Here is a 24,935-nt window from a genome sequence, read left to right as displayed (position 1 = left end):
ATGACTAAAAAGGTTTAGTTGTGGCATTTAAAAGCTTGATGGTTTAAACTTCAAAAGACGTTAACGTTGCCTTTGTGCAATTCATGTTTTATACTTTCTTTCTTTTTAACTTTTAAATTACAAAGAACAGGTAATGAAATTGGATAAATTAAAAGTAATAGACCGAGAAAATTATATCAAGAAATCACGAGGTTGTATAAAAAGTGTCATTTTAAGGGAAAAAAGAAAAAGAAAAGAAAACCAGCAACACAATGTTATAGAGACCTATTAAAGATATATATCCCATATCGAGAATTCTAAGAGACCTTAAGTAATATATAAATGGTTATGACTAATCCACTAATCATCAACTGGTTTTAAATTGGAAACCCATAATCAACCTGGATTTAACATAATATCAGAGCTCAGATCCTAAATATCCAAACTCCTAATTAATATTAACTCTTCCAACCGGGTATAAAGGTCGTGATTAACTCTTTCCGACCTAGTATAAAGGTCATGTTAAACTCGCTCGACCGAGTATAAATGTCCTAAAGTTTCGAGATTTCTGGCCGATAAGAGCCATCATCTCGAAGATGGGTATTAGGGATATATATATCTCACATCGACAATTCTAACTTCTAAGGGACCTTAAGTAATATATAAAGGATTAAGGTCAATCCACTAATCACCAATTGGTTTTAAGCTATAAGCCCATGATAAATCCGAATCTAACAAGACCTTTGACTATCAATGTGATTCGGGAAAGCAAAGAGCCTATACATAGATCTGATAGTGTAGCCGCCGGCGAGCCTCATGTTCACTGGTGAAAATCTCTTCTCCTTTCTCCCTTCGTCTAGTTTGAAAACCTAAATCTCACGTTATTCTCATCCGAGAAGTAAATATATTTTCATGCGTCTGTAAAACCCATGAGCCTAGTTCTTCCTTGTTTGTGTCACGATCCTTGTGTTTTTGTTGATTATAGAGGTTGGTTAATTTGTATGTATGAAATAATATGTTATGAGATAAATTGGTATATAGAGTCATTGTGGTTGGGATGCTATGGTCCTTCAGTTTAACTGATTAATTCGCCTCTAACAATTGTTTTGACTAGCTGTTTGAATGTTTTCTTTTATTTTTTGGTATTTATATTACTTAGTTGTTTGAATTATATTGTTATTTAAAAATAATGTATGTGTTCATGTTTGCCTTAGATTTTTTGAAACATCAAACCTCTTATCGTTATCGTTAGGAAACGACAAGTCAGAAAATGACATAACTGTAAATTAGATTTTAATCCGCACGTCCATTTAGATATTTTTCGTTTTATAAATGTATTTAATATTTTTACAAATGTTTTAATATATAATTTCTATTTTAGTGCTATATATTGTGTAACTCAATATTATTATTATTTATATTTCATATTTGGTATTATTAATATATAGTAATTTGTTTAATACATTTTACTTTGTTATTAATTTTTATTATTTGCTAATATATTTTCGAATTAGCTACAATAAAATAACAATATAAAATAATCAAATAGAGAACATTGTTCAAAATAATTGCTTTCTTTAATTTATACATTTTGCATATAATACATTTTTAAAATTGATTTATCTATTTATATTATAAAAAAGATATATGTGTAAGATAATTTATATTTACATTTTTGTGTTTACAAAAATATTTTAACTTATATCATTTTAGTTTTTTATGGGATTTATGAGTAAAACCACTCATTCTTTATATAAAATAATAAATTTTATACATAGTAGCATCTATCGTATATTTTTGTAAATTTTATTGATATATGATATTTTTGGATGTTATGATATTAAGGTTTCTTTTTTTTTTAATTAAAATTTTAAAATATTAGGCTGCTTTAATTTTTACAACATATGTAGTTTGTTTTTTGTGGTGCATTTCAAAAAAATTATTCTTTATTATCTTTGATTTTATCTTTTGTAAAATTTGAAATATTATCATTTTGAGTTTGAATTTTTATTTTCAGAATTTTATATTTTGTCAAGAAAACTTTAGAACATTACACAACTATTTTTGAGTTGGGAAGATTACATGAATTTTGAATTTGTTTTTTTTAATAACATTAATATATTATTTTATAAAATATTTAAATTTTTGGTAATATTTTCTAAATTTTTGTCAACAGATTTTGTTATAATAAAAAATTAATCATTAAAATTTATTTTTCATTAATATTTTAAATGAATTATTAAAATTTGATAGTTTTCTAATAGCATATTTTTTAAATAGTATATGAACTAAAGGTTATTATGTATTATTATATTTTTATATAAACAGTAAAAAAAAATATTTTTGAGAGTTTCAAAAAAAATATAGTTGTAGATATTAAAAGTTACGTACCATTATATGCGTTGACTCAGATACGTAACTAGTTTAAGACAGATTTGTCCCTGGATCTGACTATAATACCCTTGACCAACTTCAAAATATACCAACCAAACCCTCTCTCTCGTATTCTCATCTTGAGAACGAATCTCTCATCTTCACGTAGGACACAGTCTCCATCTCTTCAACTCCTGCCGTACTTCTCATCAGTGAGTGAGTTTCTTCTCTTTTCTATACCTCTTTCTCTTATTTTGCGGTACATTCTCTCAATTTCTCGTTGTTTATTTTCTGGATCTAGGGTTTTACAATTTCTCCTTTTTCGATCTGGGTTTTGTTTGAATCAAATGTGTGTGTGTGTGTGTTTTCCTCGTTGATCTGCGAATTATTTAACTTTTTGTGAATTTATCCATATAAATTGAGCCCTTGCTCATATTCACAAAGTATATATCGATTGCACAAGATCTGTTCGTTAAAATGCCTGAAAGAAGCTGATCACTCTGTTGAGTTCTTTGCTCTTTGATCATTAAATTTGTCACTTGTTTGGTCCTTGGAGCTTAAAATCGTTGTGTGTGTTTTTTTTAATGCAGACGAAGCGGTGGAATCAATGGAGAAGAACTTGGAGGATTTGAAGATTGTGGCGGAGCAGTGGTTGAATCAAGGAACTGAACTTGTTCAACAAATACCACCGAATCAACTTTATGCTGCTATTGGCGTTCTGTTATTTACTATCCTCTTCTTCTTCTCCAGTAAGTAGTAGTAGACCATCACATTCTTCTTGAGTTTTATATTCGGATCTGAATTGGGAACCTTGTAGGCATAGATTTTTTTTATCTATGTTATAATTTTGTTGCACTCTTGTTTGTGGTTGAGAGGAGTTTGATGTTTTCAAGATGCCACTTTAGACTTGTATAATAAGCTCACTGAGTGTGAAGGTGCTTCTGTGTTTCTTGTTTCCAATTTTTTCTTTTTATGTCTTTGGAATATCTATCTCCCTTTGGTTATACGTTAAATTAAAAAAAATCAGATGTTTTGGTGGTTAATGAATGTTGTCGCGTTTGTTGCCTTGTGCAGCTCGCTTGTTCAGGCGTACGAAGTCCAATACTGTACTCCTCTCTGGTTTAAGCGGAAGTGGCAAAACCGTTCTCTTCTATCGAGTGAGTGTTTATGGTTTTTTGTTCCTTTCCTCATTCCAAGTATGTCTTCTGGTCAAATCCCTTATAGTGTTCCTCTTGGAGATTAAAATACGGTTTGATTTGCATTTGATAACAGCTCCGAGATGGATCTTCTCATCAGGGTTCTGTGACGTCAATGGAACCTAATGAAGGTACCTTTGTGCTCCACACTGAAAACACCCAGGTAAAGAAAGATCTTCACTTGCGTTTTGTTTAAGACGCTAAAGTGTTTTTTGTGGACTATCTAACAGACATTGCCGTGTTTGTTTGACAGAAAACAAAGCCCGTTCATCTTGTTGATGTTCCTGGGCACTCTCGGCTTAGATCTAAGCTAGAAGAATACTTGCCTCGAGCAGCTGCTATTGTGTTTGTTGTAGATGCACTTGAGTTCCTCCCAAATTGTCGTGCAGCTTCAGAGTAAGTTAATTACCTCATAAGAAATGCTTTGCTTAGGCATAATAAAGTGACTCTTAGAAGATGAACACTTAAACACGGTTTTGTACTTCTCCAGGTACCTTTACGACATTCTTACCAATGCAAGCGTGGTTAAGAATAAGATCCCAGTCCTGCTTTGCTGTAACAAGACAGATAAAATAACTGCACACACAAAAGAGTTCATCCGCAAGCAGATGGAGAAAGAAATGTAACATTGATTATTATCTGTTATCCATGAAGAGAAGCTCTCATTGTTTTTCAGCTTGTTAATATTCTGTGTGTGTTTTGCAGAGAGAAACTTAGGGTTTCGAGGAGTGCGGTTTCAACAGCTGACATAGCCAATGACTTTACTCTTGGGATTGAAGGAGAAGTGTTTTCCTTTACGCATTGCTTAAACAAAGTCACTGTCGCTGAAGCATCTGGACTAACAGGACAAACAGAGCAAGTTCAAGAGTTCATCAGGGAATATGTTAAGCCATGAAGAGCTGAAATGTGTGAGCATTATTAAGCATACACTTAAAAGTCTTTTATGTACATGAATTTATGATTTGTGATATTATTGTTGGAGGATTTTGGATGTTAAAATCGTGTAGTGTCTTAGAGAGTTTGTTGAATGACATGGTTATTTAAGTGTTTCATCCAGGCAACCTCATTATTCATTTTTTTGGTTCACTTTCTTTCACATTTTAAATCTTTTAGACACATTGATTAATTATAAATAACTTAAAGTGTAACAATGTATAACAGTCTTGTTATACAGATTTCTTTCTAAATTGAAATGTTTTTAAAAATTTCTTGAAAAGAACTTTTGATAGCCAATGAAAGTTGATTAAGTGTTTTGTGAATTTATCAAATTCATTAATGATAAATTCATTAATGACTTTTAAATTCTTAGATTATAAAGATACAGATTAATCCTTAAAATGTAATAATGTAAATGGTTTAATTGTCTTCTTTTCATTGAAAAATCACTAAATTAAAATATTTTTAATTGCGTAAAAAAACTATTGAAGAACAAAACATCACTACCCAATAAAAATGGATTTTAAGTGTTCTGTAAATTTATCAAACTCATTATTACAAATTAGGCCACACATAGTTTTGGCCAATATAAGAAAGGCCAATTTTATTTCTTTTGCTTTTAGATGGTAATAAGAAAGACCGTTTAACATTAATCAAAAGTAGACTGTGGGAACAAGTTGATGATAGAAACAATAAAGATAGGCTGGGAAAGAAAAAAACAAACATTATGCAACTTTAATCAAGTATAGATTAGTCAAAAGAAAGACCGAGTATAGATTAACCAAAAGGTATTAGCTAGTGGATTGAATATATGCAACTTTATTTCGTGTTAAAGAGAACGTGAAGAAAAAATCAAACACATGATGAACGAAGCTAAAATCAGAATGAACGACAACAACGAAGGAAACAAAGAAGCGATCGGATCTGGTTTACTTCGTGACTGGTCAGAGTTGAATAAGGAATGTCTCATCGACATAGTTTCGCGGCTAAGCATGGAAGAACGTTGGAGAGGACCAATGCTCGTATGCAAGCCTTGGATGTACGCTTGCGACGACCCGTCTCTCAACTCGGTATTTGATCTAGATACTTGGTTCGAGGGGTCTCGGATTTCGAATCTTTGGTTTAGTTACGAGTTTGAGCAGAAGGTTGACTCCTTTCTCCGGTGTGTTGTGGATCGAAGCCAAGGTGGTCTCAAGGAGATCCGCGTTAGGCACTGTTCGGATCAATCTTTGTTGTACGCTGCTGAGAGGTATATGTGCTATCACTATTTGTAGCAGGCCTCTGGGTTTGGTTATTTCGGTTTAATATGTTTGGAAATGTCAATTTCAGTTAGTTTGGTTCGTCCAAAATCTTACTGAACTGAACTTCAAATTTCAGTTCGGTTAGTTCAATTTCTAAAATTCTGCCGAATTTAATCGAAGTCTTTTGGTTTTTATGAGATTTTGGTTTAAGCTGGTAAAAAACTAAACATTCAGATAATTTCGGTTAAATTTGGTTAGTTTGATTCAAAATATTGGTTAATTCGGTTAGCTTGGTTTGAATTCTTTTATAAACTAAACTAACCCACTACCAAAGAAAACCGCTAATCGATTATTTTTATAAAAAAAAAAGCTTATCAAATTGAATCAAACTCATAACCATATTTGATCTGAAAATAAAAATTTTCGGTTCATTTGGTTGGCTGGTTTTGTTCGGATCAAAATCTTAGACCAAATGTGTAGCATTAACCTTTCATAAAAATAATTTAGGTTGATATATTTAAATAAAATTGAACTTAATTTTTGAGTTTACATGTAGCATGTTTTTCATTTGCAGATGCCCTAGTTTGGAGGTTTTATGTCTTAAAAGCTGCTTAAGTGTCACAGATGCATCGATATCAAAGATAGCTACGAGCTGCCCTAATTTGGAGAGACCATAAACTTTTTCCTTTAGCATTAACTTTTTTTTAACGTCTGATGATTAATTATGCTATTACCACGATGAATAATTTTAGTGTTGCTTTGGAGACAGGAATTTCATTTGACCAAAAAAAAACTTTGGAGACAGAAAGAAACAACATCCGTTTTGGTCCTCAAATGTTAATATGTATGAATCATCCAACTCTTATGATCGACTTTGCTATAAACATATCCATATTTAATCAGACGAGAATATGGGCGGCAACTGGTTTTTGCATTCAGGTTTTACGTAAATAACATCTTTTGCGAAAATGTGAATTTCATATATGAATATGACACTTGTTTGGAACAATTACAAAAGGGATAATCGAACTAGAGTCTACCTTTGTCCAAAAAGGATTAAGAACAAGGTAAAGTCTAGGTGAGCTTGATAATCAAGCAATAACTTGGACCAATTCAGATTAGTCTAGCTAATCTAATTTGATGCAAGACAAGATGAAGATGAGCAAAAAGCCAGATTACAAAAAAAAAGATGAAGATATGCAAAATAGCATGTTGGATGGTCATTTACTGTTTGTACTTATACCGATTTTACCACTAGCTCATTCTCTATCTGAATTAGAGAACTTCTATGGTCATTTACTGTTTGTACTTTATAAATAAGGTCTCTAAAGACTCAAGGGGTGCAATTTGACTTTTGGTAAAACAAAATAGTTGAGAGAGAGTAATTATAATCTAACTTAAGATCAGAGTTAATCGTTTAGATAGTTTATTTTCTTAATTAGCTTCCACACGGTCAGTTCATTGTTTACAATTTTACCAATTTTTGTAACAAATCATGTTCGGTGGATCCAGTTAGCCTGTCTACGCACTCAAGAGCTAAAGTCAGTCGCATCTACATAGAAATTAGAACTAATAGTAAATAATTTATGATGAAATAGTACCGTCCAAAAAGTTGACTTTATTTTTTCAAGTTCCATATACCAAGTTGAAATATTAAATTGGGCTGGCTAAGATTAGGATGTAATACATTAGCAATAGTTAATTGACTTAAATGTTCAAGATGTATAGCACTATAGCTTTGGTTATGCTCTCCAGGCTGGTTGCTTCTCACATTAGCCACACTAATCTCACCTTTTTTTCTTTAAGAAAATTAAAGTAAATTTAAGGACTGAAAAGATAGCAAGGAATCAAAACCCCATTATATAAATACCCACCAATCAATACTCGTCTGAGTGTCTCAAATTCAAATCAACACTTAACACCACCTAAACCCTTCAAGAAAGAGATACATCCCGAAAGTGGGAACCAAAATGGCTTCTCAGGCACTTTTGGTTATGTCATTAATTATTATTCTTGGTTTAAACATATTTCTTGTGGCACACGCTAACTATCTCAACCAAGACATTGACATAACATGGGGTGATGGTCGTGGAAAGTTTTTGAACAATGATACTCTTTTGAATCTCACTCTTGATCAATCTTCGGGATCAGGGTTTCAATCGAAAGCCGAGTATTTGTACGGAAAAGTCGACATGCAGATCAAGCTTGTTCCGGGAAATTCCGCCGGGACCGTGACCACCTTCTACGTAAGTTCTTAATTAGCAAGTCATAAATATAAATATATTACGTAATGTTACGTTGAATAATAGATTTTGGTGTTTTTTTGGTGTGTAGTTGAAGTCTCAAGGATTAACATGGGACGAGATAGATTTCGAGTTCTTGGGGAATGTTAGTGGAGATCCTTACATACTTCACACTAACGTTTACACTCAAGGCAAAGGTGATAGAGAGCAGCAGTTTTACCTTTGGTTCGATCCCACAGCTGAGTTCCACAACTATTCTATTCTTTGGAATCCGAGTCACATAGTGTAAGTAGATTTTTCTAGTTATTCTTAGCTAATTTCATATATATAAATTAAATAGATTTTAATTATAGTTAAAAATAGAACCGTTTAGTTATTATTAGTAATAATAAAGAGGGAGTGGCAAAAACTAATCCCAACATAATTTTTCTAACTGATTTAAAAAAAATATATGTTTTAATATAAACGTCACTTAATAGTATCTTGTGTTAACATGTTTAAATTCTACAAAGGTTCTACGTTGATGGGAAACCAATTAGAGAATTCAAGAATTTGGATGCAATGGGTGTGGCTTATCCAAAGAGCCAACCCATGAGAATGTACGGTAGTTTATGGAACGCAGATGATTGGGCCACAAGGGGAGGACTGGTCAAGACAAACTGGTCAGAAGGACCATTCGTAGCCTCTTTCATGAACTACAACTCTGAGAATGCTTGTATCTGGTCCATTGATAATGGAACCACGACTAATACACCTTGTAGTCCCAGTGGCTCGTCTTCTTCTTCTTCCACCAGTACTAGCGAGTGGTTTTCGCAGAGAGGGATGGATTCTTCGAGCCGGAAAGTTCTCAAATGGGTTCAGAAGAAGTTCATGGTTTACAATTACTGTAAGGATAAGAAACGGTTCTGGCAGGGTTTGCCTGTTGAGTGTGGTGCCAAGAAAAATAACAAGAACAAGAATAAGAACAAAAACATAAAGTCTTGAAATTCTTCTCAGTTTTTTAAAAATGATTTAATGAGTTTGAGGTGTTGGTTGCTGTTATGATCATTTGTTGTGTTCATGTTGTGTGGTAAATGATGGAATGAGAACTTCTTTGATGAGTTTCTAGTATTAAAAGTTAAAAGAGGAAAAGTATGCGGTTGAAACTTATTGGCTTTTCGATCTTTTTTTCATTTGAAGGGGTGAAAATGTTGTCGACAAACTTTTTCCTTCTATTATAAGAAAATGAAAGAGAAGAAAATTATTTTGTTGTTGTTGTGTATGCAATCAGCTTTACATTGGAAGATAGATAATTTAATGCATGATATATAAAAGTATGTTTAACTCTAATTAACTAAGTGGTGGTAGTAATTTACATTAAAAGTAGTCTAGTTTTGAGGTTTATCCACATTGGTCTTGAATTTGATTATTTCTGGAAACTAAGTTATCGCTATTTCATTAGGCTGGACTTGGTCTTCAGCCCAAGTGGTTAACATGGTATTCTATGATTGACGATCGGCCAACCCAAAGTCAGAAGATATTCTAAATTCAAATTAGACAATATTGTACGTTTTTGGACTAATCCATTATGTATCAATAAGTGTGTTCTTGTTCTTCCAAGGGCCGACTAAATTTGCCGATGTAACATATCAAAAAAACTTAATTAGTATGAAATATTTTGGAAATGAGCTTAAAATAGACGTTATCGTACTAATTGGTTGAACTAAAAATGTAAGCAAGTTTCAAAAGCCCAACAGTTGGTATCAAAACCAAGTTAACAAAAATCTGTAAAAACAAAACCAAAATATTTATTTCCTAAATCTTACAGAAACATAGACAACAAAGGTTTGAAGCCTCTTCGACCATCATCATATGTTAGTTTAGGATGCAACTATACATTAAAACAACATTGTTATATTTTTGACATTGTTCGAGGATGACGATCATCGATGGAAAAGAAAAGTATATAGCAAAGACCAGTCAAAAAGATCTTAGAGTTCGATTGTGAAAAAAATGTCTTCAAGCAGTGGCGGAACTACACCTAGGGTAGGAGGGGCAGCTGCCCCCCATGAATATTTCAAATCAATGTATTTTTGTATTGATTTTTTGTCATGTCCCGGTTGATAATTCAAATTTATAGAAGTATTAAACTGTATTTTAATTTTGCCCCAGATAACAAATATTTCTAGATCGGCCAGTGTCCTTAAGGTATCTTGGCAAGTAAAGGTGCTAAAGACTGGTCAAAGTCTTTTCATAACGAGTAAGGATGATACAAAGATTAAGTGGATAATTGCTAATGGTGCTGTGGGGATTAGGTGGTGATGTCTTAATTTTGCTGCAAAGATTAGGTGAATAAATCTTAATGGTGTATAAAAGATAAGAATCCTTTTGGTGATTACAACAATACAAAATGTATGCCTAGCTACACTGGAAGTTGAATGCTAAGGATTTATGTGGTACTTGATCTGAGAGAAATATTGTTATGAATACAATCAAAGTTTTATATTGGAAATTTAGGTAAATAATATCTGATATATAAAAATGTCTAAGTTTGATTAGTATGATGTACTTTGAGAAAATCCTAAAATCAAATATATACGGACTTTGCTGATCGAGTCCCAAGTGAATAATATAATAGTAATAACTGGTTGAGTAGAGGTGGACATGAACTCAAAAAATTTTTTTTGAGCAAAGAACTCGAAAATAAGGTGCTTGTGTATATGTTAGGAAAATTAGGGCACATGTACATAATAAAAAAAAAATAAAGTGTATCTATCCTATACTAAAAGGTGAATATGGAGTGTTTCTAACCTGTCCACGTAGGATAATATATTAGACCAATCAAAACATTCCAATAATACACGCTGGCAAATAAAAAAAAAAAAACTTCGACGCAAGATGTATATCACGAGGCTCTCGCTTCGTGCTCTTCTTCTTCACCTTCCTTCACCATCGTTTCAGTTCTCCCGATCCAGAACCCCCACAATCAATACTCCACTACATCTCGATTCAATTGAGTTACCTCCGACGCTAACTGACCTGGATCTCACGGTGAACCGTTTATCGGAACTGGACTCGAGGATCGCTCACCTCTCTATGCTCAAGAAGCTTTCTCTTCGCCAAAACCTAATCGAAGACTCCGCCGTCGAGCCTCTCTCTCGCTGGGACGCGTTGTCCGATCTCGAGGTGATTATTATCATCCACTCTCTGATTCTGCGAATTTCACGAATATGATCTCTCGAGGCCTTAAGATTGATCGTCATTTGTATATGTAGGAGCTGATTCTCAGAGATAACAAGCTAGCAGAAGTACCAGATATAAGCATATTCTCAAGGCTTTTGGTCTTTGACGTATCTTTCAATGAAATCACTTCGTTGGAAGGATTATCAAAGGCCTCTAGCACGTTGAAGGAGCTCTATGTGTCTAAGAATGAAGTTTACAAGATTATGGAAATTGAATACTTGCACGACTTGCAGATTCTTGAGCTAGGGTCCAATAGATTGCGGGTTTGGATTTGTCCTGATTACTTTACAATGTTTTAGCAATGAATATGAAAGCATTGAGATTTATTCAGGTGATGGTGAATATGGAGAGCTTGACAAAGTTAGAAGAGCTGTGGCTGGGAAGAAACCGTATCAAAGTTGTGAACTTGTGTGGGCTCAGATGTATTAAAAAGATTAGCTTGCAGAGCAATCAATTGACCTCTATGAAAGGATCTGAGGTGTGTGTTGTTTTACTCTTACCATCATTTTACTAAATCTGATGCATTGAAAAAAATATATGGACAGGACTGTGTTGCTCTTGCAGAGTTGTATCTGAGCCATAATGGTATCTCAAAAATGGAAGGCTTGAGTGCGTTGGTTAACCTACGGGTATTAGACGTGTCGAACAACAAGCTCACATCAGTTGATGACATTCAGAGCCTCACAAAGTATTTCACTTTTCCTTTTCTTCAGGACTGACTTTTTTATTTTGGTGATTTTTTGTTTGTTTATGTTCTGACTTTTCCTTTACCTGTAGGCTGGAAGATTTATGGCTTAATGACAACCAGATAGAAATACTTGAAGCTATCACAGAAGCTGTTGAAGGCTCTAAAGCTAACAGCTTTCCTGGATTCTCCATGTAGTTAGTCATTAAAACCCTTTTATTAACTTATTTTTTTCTAACAATATAATATGACTTCTGACAATTTGACTAATCACTGTATAGAAAATGGATGCTAATGTAACTGCAAACTGTGTTCATCCTGGAATCGTGAGAACGCGTCTCACAAGAGACCGAGACGGCCTCATCACTGATTTTGTCTTTTTCTTGACCTCTAAGCTTTTGAAGTCCGTTCCTCAGGTATCTAAGTCAAATCAATATTTGATCGATTTTCATTTATAAATCATATATTTAGAATTATCCAAACTAACGTACGACATCATAAAAATAACTTACTGATCCCTATTAATTATTTATAGGCAGCAGCAACGACATGCTGCCTAGCAACGAGTCCGAGATTGAGGAACGTGTGCGGCAAATACTTTTCAGACTGTAATGAAGCTCGGACTTCTAATCCGGATCGTGCAATCTTAAAGCTCAGAGACTGTGGACTGCTTCTGAGTTGTTGGTCACTCCAGCTTCCACTCCCGATGTTTATCAAACCTTTAACTACTTTTTAACCAACGATGCTATGTATGTGTAAAGCCTTTCCAAGCTTCTTGGTTGTGAAATGTTTTAGATCATTTGGAGGAGTAATAAAGTTTATATGTTATCACTAATCACATATATAGATTGAAGAAAGGCAACACAGGCAGATATAAACATTGGCACGCCAATGTATGTACCACAAAGACAACTATTAAGTTATCATCATATTAAAATCTAGGGGGCATTAAGCACATGCCTAACAAAAAAATATTTAAAACACACTGTGTTAGTGTTATCGTCTAAACAAGAGTTTGTTTTTAAGATTTTTGTAAGAACATAATTTTTTTTAAAGATAATATTGGCTTTTTAACATGCTTTTGCATACTCATTGCATAATTATATGCACTTGCAAGGCATCGCCAGTCCTATATTATACTCAAATTTTATGTAGTGTTTCCAAATCTATAGAGTGATGGTCTGGTTTATATGATTTAAAGACTAATTTTTGGTGGTGTTTTAAAAAAAATTGGATTAGTTTGGTTTGTGTTTTATTTTTCTTTATAATGTGTTTCCATAAGCTGGTTTTGAGAAAAATAATTTTTTTTGTTGTTTGATATTTTTATTCAGTTTATTTTTTATCATAAAATAGTTTGGTTTTGTAAAAATAACCGATTTAAATCATCTATTTTAATCAGAAACCATGTAAAGCAATTTCATTTCTCTTAATTCCGTTGATATTTGATCGAAAAACATTTCTTAACCTTTAGCTAAAAATTTTAGTTTTCAGTCTCCTTGATAAAAGAATTTTGGTTAGTATATCAAATCAATATTGTATAGCCGTAAATTAATTATACAAATGAAATTATTTATCATTTGAAATAAACAATGCAAAAAGCCTGTATATATGTCAGTTTATATTTTTTTTAGAGAGGGCAGAAATTGAAAATGTAAAATCAATAATTCTAAATACATAAAAAAAGTTTTAAATTAAATGTAGATTTAACAATTGTTTTGTATGAAACAAAAGATTTTAGCTGAAACTTAAGAATATTGACTATTCATAACTTTCCGTTCATTTTAATAATAAATAAACAACAAAGAGTAAGGGGTTGATTGGTTGTTCTGTAGTTTTTATTTTTGTTTTTATTTAAGAAAATAAGTTGTGAATTGTTTTGGTTCGGCTTTAATTGTTTTGCTACATATCTATTTTCAAAGCACTAAATGAAATCTTTAGAAAATTTGATTTTGAAAACTAATATATTATTTTTTTTCAAAAAAACTTTATACTATATCTTTAATTTTAAAAGATAAAATATGATTGTTTTAAAAATAAAATTTTTAGAAAAAAGTGGATTTCTAAAACATTTACCACCATTACCAATCAACCTCTGAGTTTATTCATTTCAAATTCGTTGGATAACATAATAAATTAATTTCTGTATTATTAGTTATGTTTTTGGTAGTCAATTTTGAAATAATACATATACATGCTTTTATAAAAAAATAAACAAGCTAAAATTAATTAAAAATTATAAGAAGAAATTTATCCGGGCGTAGCCCGGACAAAGACCCTAGTGTCCATAATGACAATTAGGCTAGAGTATTCTGTGTATTTTATGTAATATTATTTGTTTTACACTTTGAACAATTTCAACCATTGATTTTCATCTTTTTTTTGTTTTTTTTTTCATTTTTTTTTATTCTTTTTCCTCTCCAAATTTTATTGATGTATATCTTTTGAAGCAAATATAATTCAACCAAATAATTATGTTACTAAAAATATACATATTTTTTTTACATATGGCATAACTTAAAATTTTTTAAACAGATTTTTAAACAATATCAGACAAAAATTATACTATACTATTTATAAAAATAAAATAGTACATTTAATTAAATGTATTTAAAACAATGTGTTACTAATACTTATAGTAGTATATTATTATATTTACGTAAATAGTATAATTTCTTGGAGCTCTCTCCTCCTCTTCTACCTCCTTCCTTTTCCGGTTCTCCCTCCACTTCTTCTTGCTCCTCCCTCCTCCTCTTCTTCTTCCTCTTTCCTGCCCTTGCTCTTACTTCTCATCCCTCCTTCTCCTTCCACCTCCTCCTTCTCTTCCTCTCCTCTTCTTCCTTTGCTGCTCCTCCTCTTCCTCTTTAAATACATGTTACTTTTGAATATTTTTCTGTATTTTTCTATACTATTTACTTAATATACATAGTACGGTATAATATGTTTATTATGTTAAATGTACGTGACACACACTTCTAAGAAGAATAAAAAAAAAAATGTGCCAGATTGTCCCATCAAATAGTAATTACTGTAATATGGCTATATTCTTTATTTTATCTTCTCTTATGTATATACACCAAATTCTCCCTATATGTTATATGAAAAATTACTCATGCTGTACTCATGTTACATCAGCTTCAAATTACAGCGCGTAGAGCTGATTGGTAAACCGGATATTTCGAAATAAAACCGGTAGAAGGTAGTCCGTGAACCTTCCATACCAAACAGAGGGTTTATTCGCTGTTTCAGTTACTTCTTTCTAAACCAACAAAACCCTCTTCTTCTGCTTCCCCTGGTTCGTTTACTGCGAAGTTCGTCGCTTTCTCAACTCTTCTTCTTATGGTACTCTTCAAACTCCTTTCTCTTAAAACCCTAAGTTTTATTACTTGCTATGTAATAACATAATTTGTTTTAGTGAAAGCCATGTCTCTGTTTTTTTATGATGAATCTTGTTTGTTGGGGTTAATTTCAAGGTTGGTGCTTTCAATACAATGTCAGAGACTACTGTTGAGTTATGCCTAGAGCTGTCCGAAGATGATCCCTTTTATCAACATAAAAAGGTCAGAATCGTCAATTTTCACTGCTGTGCTTCTCTGATTTCAATACTCATTAGTTTCATGGTATTATTAGAAATTGAATAGACATAGTTACACTAATAGGGTGAATCTTTTGTCTCTGCAGAAGCTCTTGAGTAGCAAAGGTTTAGGAGTAAAGGAAACAGTGAGTCTTAGTGGACCATTGTCTCAACAGTTGCTGAATGCTGCATTAGAAAAGCTGCTTCAGTTTGGAAGAATAGTTAACCTCGACAAGGTAAAACCAAAACATATTAACAGTACTTGGTTCTAACTTATTAGTCACTGTAGATCCATTCTTGTCTTCTCATGCTTGAAATGCAGGTGGAAGTTTACTTTGGGGATGATGCTTGCACTCCAGCTGGAGTTTACAGCGTTAGAAACGAAATCTCAGCTCTCACCTGGATCTTTTCCCTCATCCCAGCTTCTTCTTGTAAACCACAAACATTGGAAGCAGCCCTACGAGAAGCTCTAGAAGTTAGAATCGGTGAGGTTGTTGGAGCAGAAGAGAAGGAAGCTAGAGTTGATGATAGCTATAGATGCGAGAAGGAAAGCAGATTAGTAGAATGGGGTCAGAGAAATGGAGTCAAAACCAAACTGCAGATAGCTCGTATGCTTATTTTGATTTTGCAATGTGTGTTTTTTTCTCTCTCTTACCAACAGTGATTCAAGTGTGTTTTCTGAACAGAGATCGATGGCTATGGACGAGGAGCTATAGCTACTGAAGACTTGAAATTTGGAGATGTTGCTTTAGAGATACCAATCTCAAGTATCATCTCTGAGGAGTATGTGTACAACTCTGATATGGTATATCATTTTATCTCTTCATCCTCAATCAAAGATTGTGTTATATTGATGAGTGATTACTTCTCTTCAGCAACCAATTCTGGAGAAGATAGATGGGATGACATCTGAGACAATGATGCTCTTATGGACAATGAGGGAGAAGCATAACCATGAGTCTAAATTCAAACCATACTTTGACTCTCTGCAAGAGAGTTTCTGTACCGGTAAGAAGAAGCCTTGTAGCTGCTGTACATTTGGTTTGAAGAGATAAACAAACATTGATTTTTTTTTCAGGTTTGAGTTTTGGGGTGGATGCCATCATGGTGCTTGATGGTACACTGCTCTTAGATGAAATTATGCAATCTAAAGAGGTGTGACAAGATCTAATGATAATCTTTAGTACAATTCTTGAATTTATTGACAGTTTTTTTGTCTATCTTACAGGTTCTGCGTGAGAGGTATGATGAACTGGTACCTCTTTTGTCGAACCACAAGAATGTGTTTCCACCGGAGATGTATACATGGGAGCATTACTTATGGGCTTGTGAGTTGTATTACTCCAACAGCATGCAAATCAAGTTCCCTGATGGGAAGCTAAAGACTTGCTTGATTCCTGTCGCCGGTTTTCTCAACCATTCGGTATCTTTATTCTCATTTTAGTATCAGTGTTCTAAAAATCAGTTTAGGCGGCGCATCCGCTTATTCAGAACCGATCTTTTAAAAAATCAGTCTAGGCATTCAAAAATTTGGTCTTGGCGCCCGACTAAACATTAATCCTCTATAAGGCGTCTAACTACTGCCTAGCGATTTCTTGAAGCTAAGCAATTGATGATTTTGATTGGTTTGCAGATATGCCCACACATAGTGAAATATGGGAAAGTAGATTTGGAAACAAGTTCTTTGAAGTTCCCACTCTCAAGACCTTGCAACAAAGGGGAACAGTGTTATCTTAGCTACGGAAACTACTCTAGTTCTCATCTGTTAACGTTCTACGGGTTTCTACCAAAAGGAGATAACCCTTATGACATCATTCCCTTAGGTAAAAGTCATTTCTGAGATCACTCACTCAGCTTTCTTGAAAACTTTGTGTCTGAACCTCTCTTCATTTGCAGATGTTGATGTCATTGATGATGATGATGATGAAGACATGGAGAGTGTGTCTTCCTGGACAACTCACATGTTACGTGGGACATGGCTCTCGAGCAATCACAACATCTTCCACTATGGCTTGCCTACTCCGTTGTTGAACTACTTGCGGAGAGCTCATGGTCTTGTTCATCATTCCGAAACAGATGTAACTATTCTTGATTATGTTATGTTTCTTCTTTTTTTAACTACAAGGCATCAGTTACATGTCTAACTTTGTCCATTTTTATTGATTCTTATAAAGCTATGGGAGAACCTGGAAGTAGAGATGGGAGTACTCGAGAATCTCAAATCCACATTTGACGATATGATGCAAAATCTTGGCGATGCTGATTCTATGGACAGAGAAAACGTGGAGTGGGATGTTGAAATGGCGATGGAGTTCAAAGAGCGGCAGAGAAAGATTGTCTCCTCCATTCTTGATTCTTGTTCTGCTGGTATCAAAATGGTTCAAGAAGCAATAGGTAAACCACCGGTTTAATCAAGTCAGGATGAGAAAACCGGTCCTGGAAAGGAGATGAGAACCGGATCTTGGATTTGGTTTCACTGAGAATTATATTTCAGGGGAAAAATAGTAATTAAACAGTCTTTTGAGTTATAACTTTGAATCAGTTAAAAGTTTAAAACTAAGATGGACAATCTCGGATATAATATAGGGAAACTAGGGTCGGCCCGCCCTACGGGCGAGATGTTAATTTAGAAACAATTTAGATTGTCTAGTTTTTTTTATCTTTGGCTAAAACTGGTTGTTTTTAAAATGTTTTGTTTTATATTAAAATGAATCATTTTTTAAAAATAGTTTTGTTTATATAAGTTATGTTGTTATATTTGAATCGTGTGTGTGTGTTTTTTTGTTATAAAATACTAAAATGAATCATTTAAAAAAAAAAAAATTTAATGAATCTATAACTATATATTTTATTTTTATGTAGTTGTGTTATTAATTATTTTTTTTATATATGGGTGTTGATAATAGGAAGAGGATGATATTCGGTTACCTAATTTTGACTCTTCCCGTATATATTATTTATGTAATTTATTAATGATTATTGATCGTAAGTTCTCACCCTGTAGTTCTGTTTCTTGACATCAGAATAAGGGTATATTTTTTCTCATAAGAAAAACTCGTAGTTTAAATTAAGAGTCGTATGCGGAGGAAATGTAAAAAGAAGACAGAGTGAAGAGTCAAAATAATTGGGATTATAGTCTTGCAACTGATGTTTTTGCCGAAGCATTGGATTGGATGATGATTGTAGTCTTCGTGAATTGTTTCCAAAACATCCGAGCAGTAGGGCCGGTTGCTTTCACTGCAAGGAATGAAAAGTTTCAGCACCAGTGCCAAGCAATGGGTGTTGTCAGTTCTTGTGATCGAAAATAAGTTGATATGGATGTACTATCTTAGCGTATAGATCTAACCTGAGTTGTCTGAACATCCTTGAAGATCTCCTTATAAACGTTGTTACTCGAGAGTCGAGACATAGCAACGTACAACTGACCGTGAGTAAAAACAGGGCGAGGAAGATATAAAGCAACTTGTTTCAGACTTTGGCCTTGGCTCTTGTTGATCGTCATGGCGTAGCACGATTCTTCTCCTCCGGAGGGTCAGTAACAGTACTCTTGACGCTAAGGATCTCTCCTACGATGTCTACATTCAGTTTAGTTCCGGTGTGAGTACAACATGTCATGTATAAAGCCAAATTACGTAAGAAGCCTTTATTAAAGTACCTGGTAACTGTGTGCTTGTATTGGCCAAACCAATCAGCTCCGACTGGTCACGGAACCGGAATGCTTCCTCAGGCAACGCAGAGACCGGCTCATCTATCTCGTCAAAAGAAGTAGACTCATTAAACCGGATCATCAATGAAGAATCACAAAGTCGGAAGTTCTGAGCACATCTAGCGACATCAAAATCAGCCATGGAATACATTGCACCGGCAGTAAGTCTTTCTTGGTACCGTGGGACACGGTGAGCGCTGATTGTGGCCTGCATCATGGTTGCCTGTATATAACAACATTTAAAATAAAATATTAGAAATAAGTCTGCTAAACAACGTTTTCAGATTCACGAAACCACAAACCACATGACCACTATACAGCAAACACAAATCACGTCTAAACCAAAATGATATACAAAGCAATCAACCACATTATCTAAAAGTTTACTACAACAAAATTCTCGCAAAACACTTTGAGCATATATGAAAGAGCTCAATAATGGAAAAATTATGACTTACGTAAAATTAAAAAGGGTTCCTCAACCGCAAGATTCTCTATTATCTACTTTATATATAAAGATAAATAGCTAAGCGGAAAAAACGATCCAGTCACTGATCCTGTTCAAATACATGATCAAACCCACACAAACACACAATTAACGATAACAATCACGAAGATCGGAATTCCAAAATTCACTTACATTAACATCGACCAACAGCATATCCACCCACATAAGCTCCCAACCCCGCTTAACGTTCCTAGCCTCCCAGTACCTCAGCAGCCTAGCCTCCACAACAGATGAACACTTCCCGGTCTTCAAATCGGAAAACAACACCCTAGAGATGGCCATTTAGAGAGATGAGTTGAGATCGTGAAAAAAGGACGAGCAGCAGAGAGATGAGAAGAGCAAGATCTCCAGAAAGATGAATACTAACCAATTTATAGAGGAGATTACGCCAAAGGAGACGACGCATTGAAGGGCTCGATCTGAGCGTCCGTATTAATGCCATTAAAGATGAGGTCCGTTACAGAGCAATGGATAATGATCGATCGTTCTTCTCGCCGCCGAAATCAGAGTTGGACGAACGGATGCGATAGTTAGGTCAAGCGGGATGTCGCTTTCTGATGCTATTCACGGGCCGCGACGAACAAACCGAGGCCCATCCGAAAACATAAAGGCCCGCACGGAACTGTGATGCAGCACAGCGTTTCATTAAAGAGAGACACGTGTCGGCACGCGGATGAATGAATTGATGACGTGTCATCCGACGTGGAGCCCTCAGGAGAAATACAATGCTTCTTTTATATATAAAGACTAGGGTCGGCCCGCCCTACGGACGGGATTATAACAAATTTATTTTATATTAATTTATGAAGTATTTAAAAATTGTTATATATTTTAGAAAAATATTATTAAAAACAAATAATAAAATAATTATGAGATCGTAATAATAAATATATATTTTTTTAATTAAAATGATAATTACCTTCACTATTCTTTGATAAATAGTACTTCCTCCATTCCACAAAGATAGATTTTTGGTATTTTCACACATATTAAGAAAACACATTAAACTACCATAATAAATGTATCATTTTCTGTAATTTTCAATAACTTTTAACCAATAGTAATTCAATAAAGTCAATTAGTTTTTTTGAAGTTGACAATTTTTTCATAGAAAACACAAAAAATACATCTTTCTGAAATAAACTTTTTTTCTAAAAAGTCTATCATTAAGAAACGGAAGGAGTATTATATTTTAACATTTATTTTAGTTTGAAATGTTTAGTTTTATAATATATAGTAATCATTATTTATTATTATTAGTAATAATTTTCTCATACTTTTAAATTATCTTATTTTTATTATATGTTTTCTAGATTATTTTTTAAGTTTTTTCTGTTGATTTATTGAATTAAATTTGTGTAGCTCAAAATCTCTCCCATTTATTTTACACTAACTTCTGTTCTACGTATATAGGTGGGAGATATTTGTTTTGGTGGATTGTCTTGGGAGAAATTTAAAAATTATATGCGATAAGTTCAATTCTCATAAATACTAATAGTCTTGACATTTATGCAAGGTTAATGTGATTTTCATGTTAGTTTTCTGCTGAAAAGGAAAGGAATATAGATAAATGCAATTACCATTAGGTCCCATTGCTTAGTAAGTAAATAAATAACGATTAACTTGTAAAATCAAAACATTCTAAAGGTTGATTCGATAAATTACCACATCAAACAACAAAAGACGTGCATCTGTTTTAGCAGCATATCAACAGACAGAGTATATTCACAGCAATCAATGGTAAATGAATACAAAGCTTTTGATCTCATTAAAGTGCATATACTTTGAATAAACTCTGGATTCTATTCAGTGCCAGAGAAGATACCGAAGAAAGCAGATCCAAGATGGCGAGCTATGTCTCATGGCGTCCATTCCCGTATCAGTCTGTACATCTCCACATTGATAGCTCCTGGAGGATGACCCTTCAGCATTTACACACATGAATTCACCATTAAGTAAGCTACAAAGAGATCATCATATCAGAAAGCGTATTACTGCTCACATCCTTGTACTCTGCCTCTGGTCTAACATCAGAAATCACAAAGTTGTTCTCTTTCTGTAACCGAAGAGCTTCCTTCACGTCCACGCCTTTCACCTAACATCAAAAAAGTCAATAATCCAAACATTCTTTGTTACAATTTGATCATTGCTTATTAGAGTAATTGATCAGACATAATGATGTGCGTGCATACCTTTTTCTCCAAAAGAAGCTCTCTCTTCTGTCTCCAATCGACTTCAGCTAATCCCTCCAAGAGACACAACCAGCAAATCAAGGGGTTAATAATCTATTAACAAAGCTTGTGAAAGATACCAGCTTCAAAACCAGAGTGGTGGAGTCAATGATAAGAATAGCACAATGAGGTACCTCTAATCATGTTCTTGATGATATTAAGATTGCCGTAAGCATCAATGACAGTGCAATACTACTTAGTGGGCTCAAACTTCGGGAGAGCAATATCAATGGTGATACCCAACACCCAAACGTACTTGAAGGACCTCTTGTACATCTCAGCAGCTTCCTTGTCGAACCTCTCGATCACACACTTGTTAATACCACCATCTTCACTGCCGCTATTGTTGAACCAAGCAAGAATCGCCGTGAGATTCTCCGAAGATCTGCCCGACACAGTCAGATCTGATGGAGTCGTTATGGCTCTAGCCCTGTCTCCTGTAATTCACCATCATTAAAAAGATCAACAGATAAATAAAAATAGAGAGATCATGGAAGTTCACTATAAACATACTATCACAAAATCACAAACGATTTCTAAATAAATCTTTCAGACAATGGTTAATCAAGATCTGAATAACAGTTTCATAATGTTTAGTTTAAGAAGACTATGAACATAATCTTAAGAACACTTTGAACATGAGAATCATATACTTGAGGATATCTACAACACCGATTAGAGATTCTAAAATAGTGGAACTCGTTTTCAGGTGTAGGCAAGGATATAAGCTAATCTCACTTGGATCAAGGTACTTTCGAGGAACTTCTTCTTGTGTGGTCGTAAAGAGAACGAAGGATTGTCGGAACAGAGGATTTGTCACATTTCTGTCCTCCAAAACTCCAGAAGCCACAGTTCGGCGGTGGTGCTGCAGTCATTGTCTTTGAAGTCAGCAAGAAGGAGAGAGAAGTTTGCCACTATACTCTGCGAAAGGTTTTGGTGTCAATATGATTGTGAGGAACAAAGTGATGAATTTCACGAAGGCAAACTAAGCTATTTATAGCTCCAAAATCACCGAGTGGAAGAAAATGGGAGATGTAATGAATGTGATATCGTGGAAGGAGTGGGGGAGATGGAGTTATTTGAGACCGTAATGGCGCTGAATCTATAACGGTTTCGGTTGAGTAGAAAGCTAAACGACGCGAGTGGAGGAAAAAAAAGAGATTCTTCATCATGATTTCAGTCATCCATCTCGAAACACCATTGAAGGTGTGAAAGAACGCAGAAGAAGCTTCTTAGGTATCAGACATCGAGAAAGGACATAAACCCTAGATTGCAGTATGTAGACGATAAAGACAAAAGGGTCTTTTGGGCTTTAATTCTTAACATAACCATAAAGCCCACAAATTTCTATTACTTACCGTAAAACGGAGCGCTTCGTTTTGGTCAAGTGGACACGTGGCGCGCTCAGAATCACCTAATTAGTGACGTGGCATCACCAGGAGGGAGGCAACATATTTTTATATAATTAGATACCTTGGGATAACACTAAAAAAGTTTTTGTTACAAATATAGATTCTAATAATAAAAATGACCAAAATGTTTCATCAAAGAAGTAAATATATATTTATACTCATATGTTAACTGATCCAAACTTTAGGGTTTAGAGTTAAGGGCTGGAGATTTGGGATTGAAATTTCAAATTTTACAAAATAAAACATAAATATTAAAAATTTGAAAATAAAAATTTTAAAAATAGTTTCAAAAAGTATTTTCGAATTACAAAAAAGAATTTGAAAAAATGAAAAAAATAAAAACAAATTTGAACAAAATTTAAAAAAAATTAAAAAAAATTATAAAAAAATTCGAGTTTGAAAACATATAATCTAAAAATATAAAAAACATATTATTTTTTTTATATCTAGGGTAGTAGGGTCCTTTTACTTATTCAATTAAATATTTTAATCATTTTCCTCCTTGTAGTCTATTTTTGTGATCAAAACTTAAAAATTCTCTATTTAGAAGATCTGCTATGGTGATAGTAACAATAATGATCTTGGCCATCAGAGCAGAACCAAGAGTTTTAACTGCCTTGCTAGCAGCGATCAGTTAATCTGACAGTGTGGGATCAATTTCATGAAGAACCAATCATGACATTGTTGCTATATGACATAGCTCTCTCCATGATCATTCTTTGTTTCTTGATAACTCTTTACCATTACCAAACAAAGAAAATGAATCTAATATGATTTGAGAATGATATATAAGGGGGGCTTATTGAATAAGGGGTTTGAGAAGGTTTTTAAGATTTTAAGATTTGGTGGAATTAGAGTGTTTTTTCTGAATTCAAGGATTTTGATGGGGATTTGAAAAAGGAATTTGGTAGGATTTGATAAGTTCTTTTTTAAATTATATATAATAATAATAATATTATCATTAAACTACAAAAACATAATATATCTATTAGGTTTATATTAATAGGATTCAAACCTGCATTCCCAGCTAGCGTGTAAGGAAATAACCAGAGAGCTTCAGCGAAAAACTTCACACAAAAACCTTCCATTCCATGGAGAATCTTAGCCCAAGCACCTAGCTGCCTTGAGAGCTCAATCTCTGGTGCACCATCTCCTGAAGTCAAAAACCTCTTGCTCACCATACACATGACAACACATAAATCATCGTGTAGATTCCCCTCGGCTTCATAAAGAAGAAGCTGATCGGAACCACGGACAAGAACAGAGGTTGTTGTCCCCATATCTTTGATTGCAATGACCTTCAAAATCTTTACATCTCCAAGTGAAGCTTCTTCAACAAGATCAGCATTGCCAAGGTTCTCAGCTCTGAAATGTTCAATATTAGAGATTGGCAAACAGTTCAATATCTTGGTGACAAAGTCATCATCTCATCCCTCTCAACAGCCTTAATCACCATAATCTTAGCTTTAGCCAAATAGTGAAGAGAAAGATCAGTCACAGCATCTCTCAAAAACTCTTATGGATCAGCAAAACATTAAAACCAGTTGCTTTTATCTTCTTAATCATCCATAAGTATAAACTAATATTTTGGTGGGTATAAGATCATATAGAAATATACAGAGTTGCTCAAGT

General features: G+C 33.8%; 7 protein-coding genes across 15 annotated transcripts; 5 read left to right on the top strand and 2 right to left on the bottom strand.

Annotated features, from left to right (window-relative positions):
* Positions 1–2,407: 2,407 nt before the first annotated feature.
* LOC103828369 (signal recognition particle receptor subunit beta) lies at positions 2,408–4,634 on the top strand. Of its 2 annotated transcripts, none has more exons than XM_009103975.3 (7): positions 2,408–2,568; positions 2,943–3,101; positions 3,427–3,509; positions 3,625–3,711; positions 3,802–3,944; positions 4,039–4,170; positions 4,254–4,634. In XM_009103975.3, the coding sequence occupies exons 2-7, from the start codon at positions 2,960–2,962 to the stop codon at positions 4,441–4,443; spliced, it is 777 nt and encodes a 258-aa protein (XP_009102223.1). In that variant the 5' UTR covers positions 2,408–2,568; positions 2,943–2,959; the 3' UTR covers positions 4,444–4,634. The 2 variants fall into 2 exon arrangements, with proteins under 2 accessions (XP_009102223.1, XP_009102222.1); XM_009103974.3 differs by having other exon boundaries at positions 2,416–2,564.
* Positions 4,635–4,882: 248 nt separating this feature from the next.
* Positions 4,883–9,068, top strand: LOC103828367 (probable xyloglucan endotransglucosylase/hydrolase protein 21). 2 transcript variants are annotated; one of them, XM_033275239.1, is made up of 4 exons: positions 4,883–5,733; positions 6,300–7,971; positions 8,060–8,253; positions 8,481–9,068. In XM_033275239.1, the coding sequence occupies exons 2-4, from the start codon at positions 7,696–7,698 to the stop codon at positions 8,950–8,952; spliced, it is 942 nt and encodes a 313-aa protein (XP_033131130.1). In that variant the 5' UTR covers positions 4,883–5,733; positions 6,300–7,695; the 3' UTR covers positions 8,953–9,068. The 2 variants fall into 2 exon arrangements, with proteins under 2 accessions (XP_033131130.1, XP_009102220.1); XM_009103972.3 differs by having other exon boundaries at positions 4,883–7,971.
* LOC103828368 (putative F-box/LRR-repeat protein 19) lies at positions 5,345–6,402 on the top strand. The gene is made up of 2 exons (XM_009103973.3): positions 5,345–5,733; positions 6,300–6,402. The coding sequence occupies exons 1-2, from the start codon at positions 5,345–5,347 to the stop codon at positions 6,400–6,402; spliced, it is 492 nt and encodes a 163-aa protein (XP_009102221.1).
* Positions 9,069–9,441: 373 nt separating the features above from the next.
* Positions 9,442–12,728, top strand: LOC103828384 (protein phosphatase 1 regulatory inhibitor subunit PPP1R7 homolog). Of its 6 annotated transcripts, XR_004449327.1 has the most exons (7): positions 9,442–11,133; positions 11,223–11,453; positions 11,522–11,668; positions 11,755–11,878; positions 11,968–12,072; positions 12,157–12,291; positions 12,411–12,728. XR_004449327.1 is itself a non-coding variant. In XM_033275241.1 (4 exons), the coding sequence occupies exons 1-4, from the start codon at positions 10,846–10,848 to the stop codon at positions 11,764–11,766; spliced, it is 678 nt and encodes a 225-aa protein (XP_033131132.1). In that variant the 5' UTR covers positions 9,442–10,845; the 3' UTR covers positions 11,767–12,728. The 6 variants fall into 6 exon arrangements, 2 of the variants coding, with proteins under 2 accessions (XP_033131132.1, XP_033131131.1); XR_004449326.1 differs by having other exon boundaries at positions 11,968–12,728; XR_004449325.1 differs by having other exon boundaries at positions 11,522–11,878; positions 11,968–12,728.
* A 2,037-nt stretch (positions 12,729–14,765) lies between these two features.
* On the top strand, positions 14,766–18,006 carry LOC103828366. The gene is made up of 11 exons (XM_009103971.3): positions 14,766–15,214; positions 15,346–15,432; positions 15,554–15,682; positions 15,769–16,054; positions 16,133–16,251; positions 16,322–16,454; positions 16,525–16,601; positions 16,675–16,869; positions 17,080–17,269; positions 17,343–17,524; positions 17,621–18,006. Exons 1-11 carry the CDS (start codon positions 15,212–15,214, stop codon positions 17,855–17,857), a joined length of 1,638 nt encoding a protein of 545 aa, XP_009102219.1. The 5' UTR covers positions 14,766–15,211; the 3' UTR covers positions 17,858–18,006.
* A 184-nt stretch (positions 18,007–18,190) lies between these two features.
* Positions 18,191–21,408, bottom strand: LOC103828383. Of its 2 annotated transcripts, XR_004449330.1 has the most exons (4): positions 19,793–21,408; positions 19,102–19,375; positions 18,793–19,021; positions 18,396–18,683 (listed from the first exon to the last, which is right to left on the bottom strand). XR_004449330.1 is itself a non-coding variant. In XM_009103989.2 (3 exons), exons 1-3 carry the CDS (start codon positions 19,940–19,942, stop codon positions 18,945–18,947), a joined length of 501 nt encoding a protein of 166 aa, XP_009102237.1. In that variant the 5' UTR covers positions 19,943–21,408; the 3' UTR covers positions 18,191–18,944. The 2 variants fall into 2 exon arrangements, 1 of the variants encoding a protein (XP_009102237.1); XM_009103989.2 differs by having other exon boundaries at positions 18,191–19,021.
* A 2,607-nt stretch (positions 21,409–24,015) lies between these two features.
* Positions 24,016–24,759, bottom strand: LOC103828382 (T-complex protein 1 subunit delta). Its single transcript, XM_033275157.1, has 3 exons — positions 24,719–24,759; positions 24,319–24,668; positions 24,016–24,038 (listed from the first exon to the last, which is right to left on the bottom strand). Exons 1-3 carry the CDS (start codon positions 24,757–24,759, stop codon positions 24,016–24,018), a joined length of 414 nt encoding a protein of 137 aa, XP_033131048.1.
* Between the last annotated feature and the right edge of the window lie 176 nt (positions 24,760–24,935).

Source organism: Brassica rapa, chromosome A07, assembly GCF_000309985.2.
Source record: "Brassica rapa cultivar Chiifu-401-42 chromosome A07, CAAS_Brap_v3.01, whole genome shotgun sequence".
Classification (NCBI taxonomy): Eukaryota; Viridiplantae; Streptophyta; class Magnoliopsida; order Brassicales; family Brassicaceae; genus Brassica; species Brassica rapa.
The sequence above is the reverse complement of the archived record's forward strand: the minus strand, read 5'-3'. Positions and strand labels throughout refer to the sequence as shown.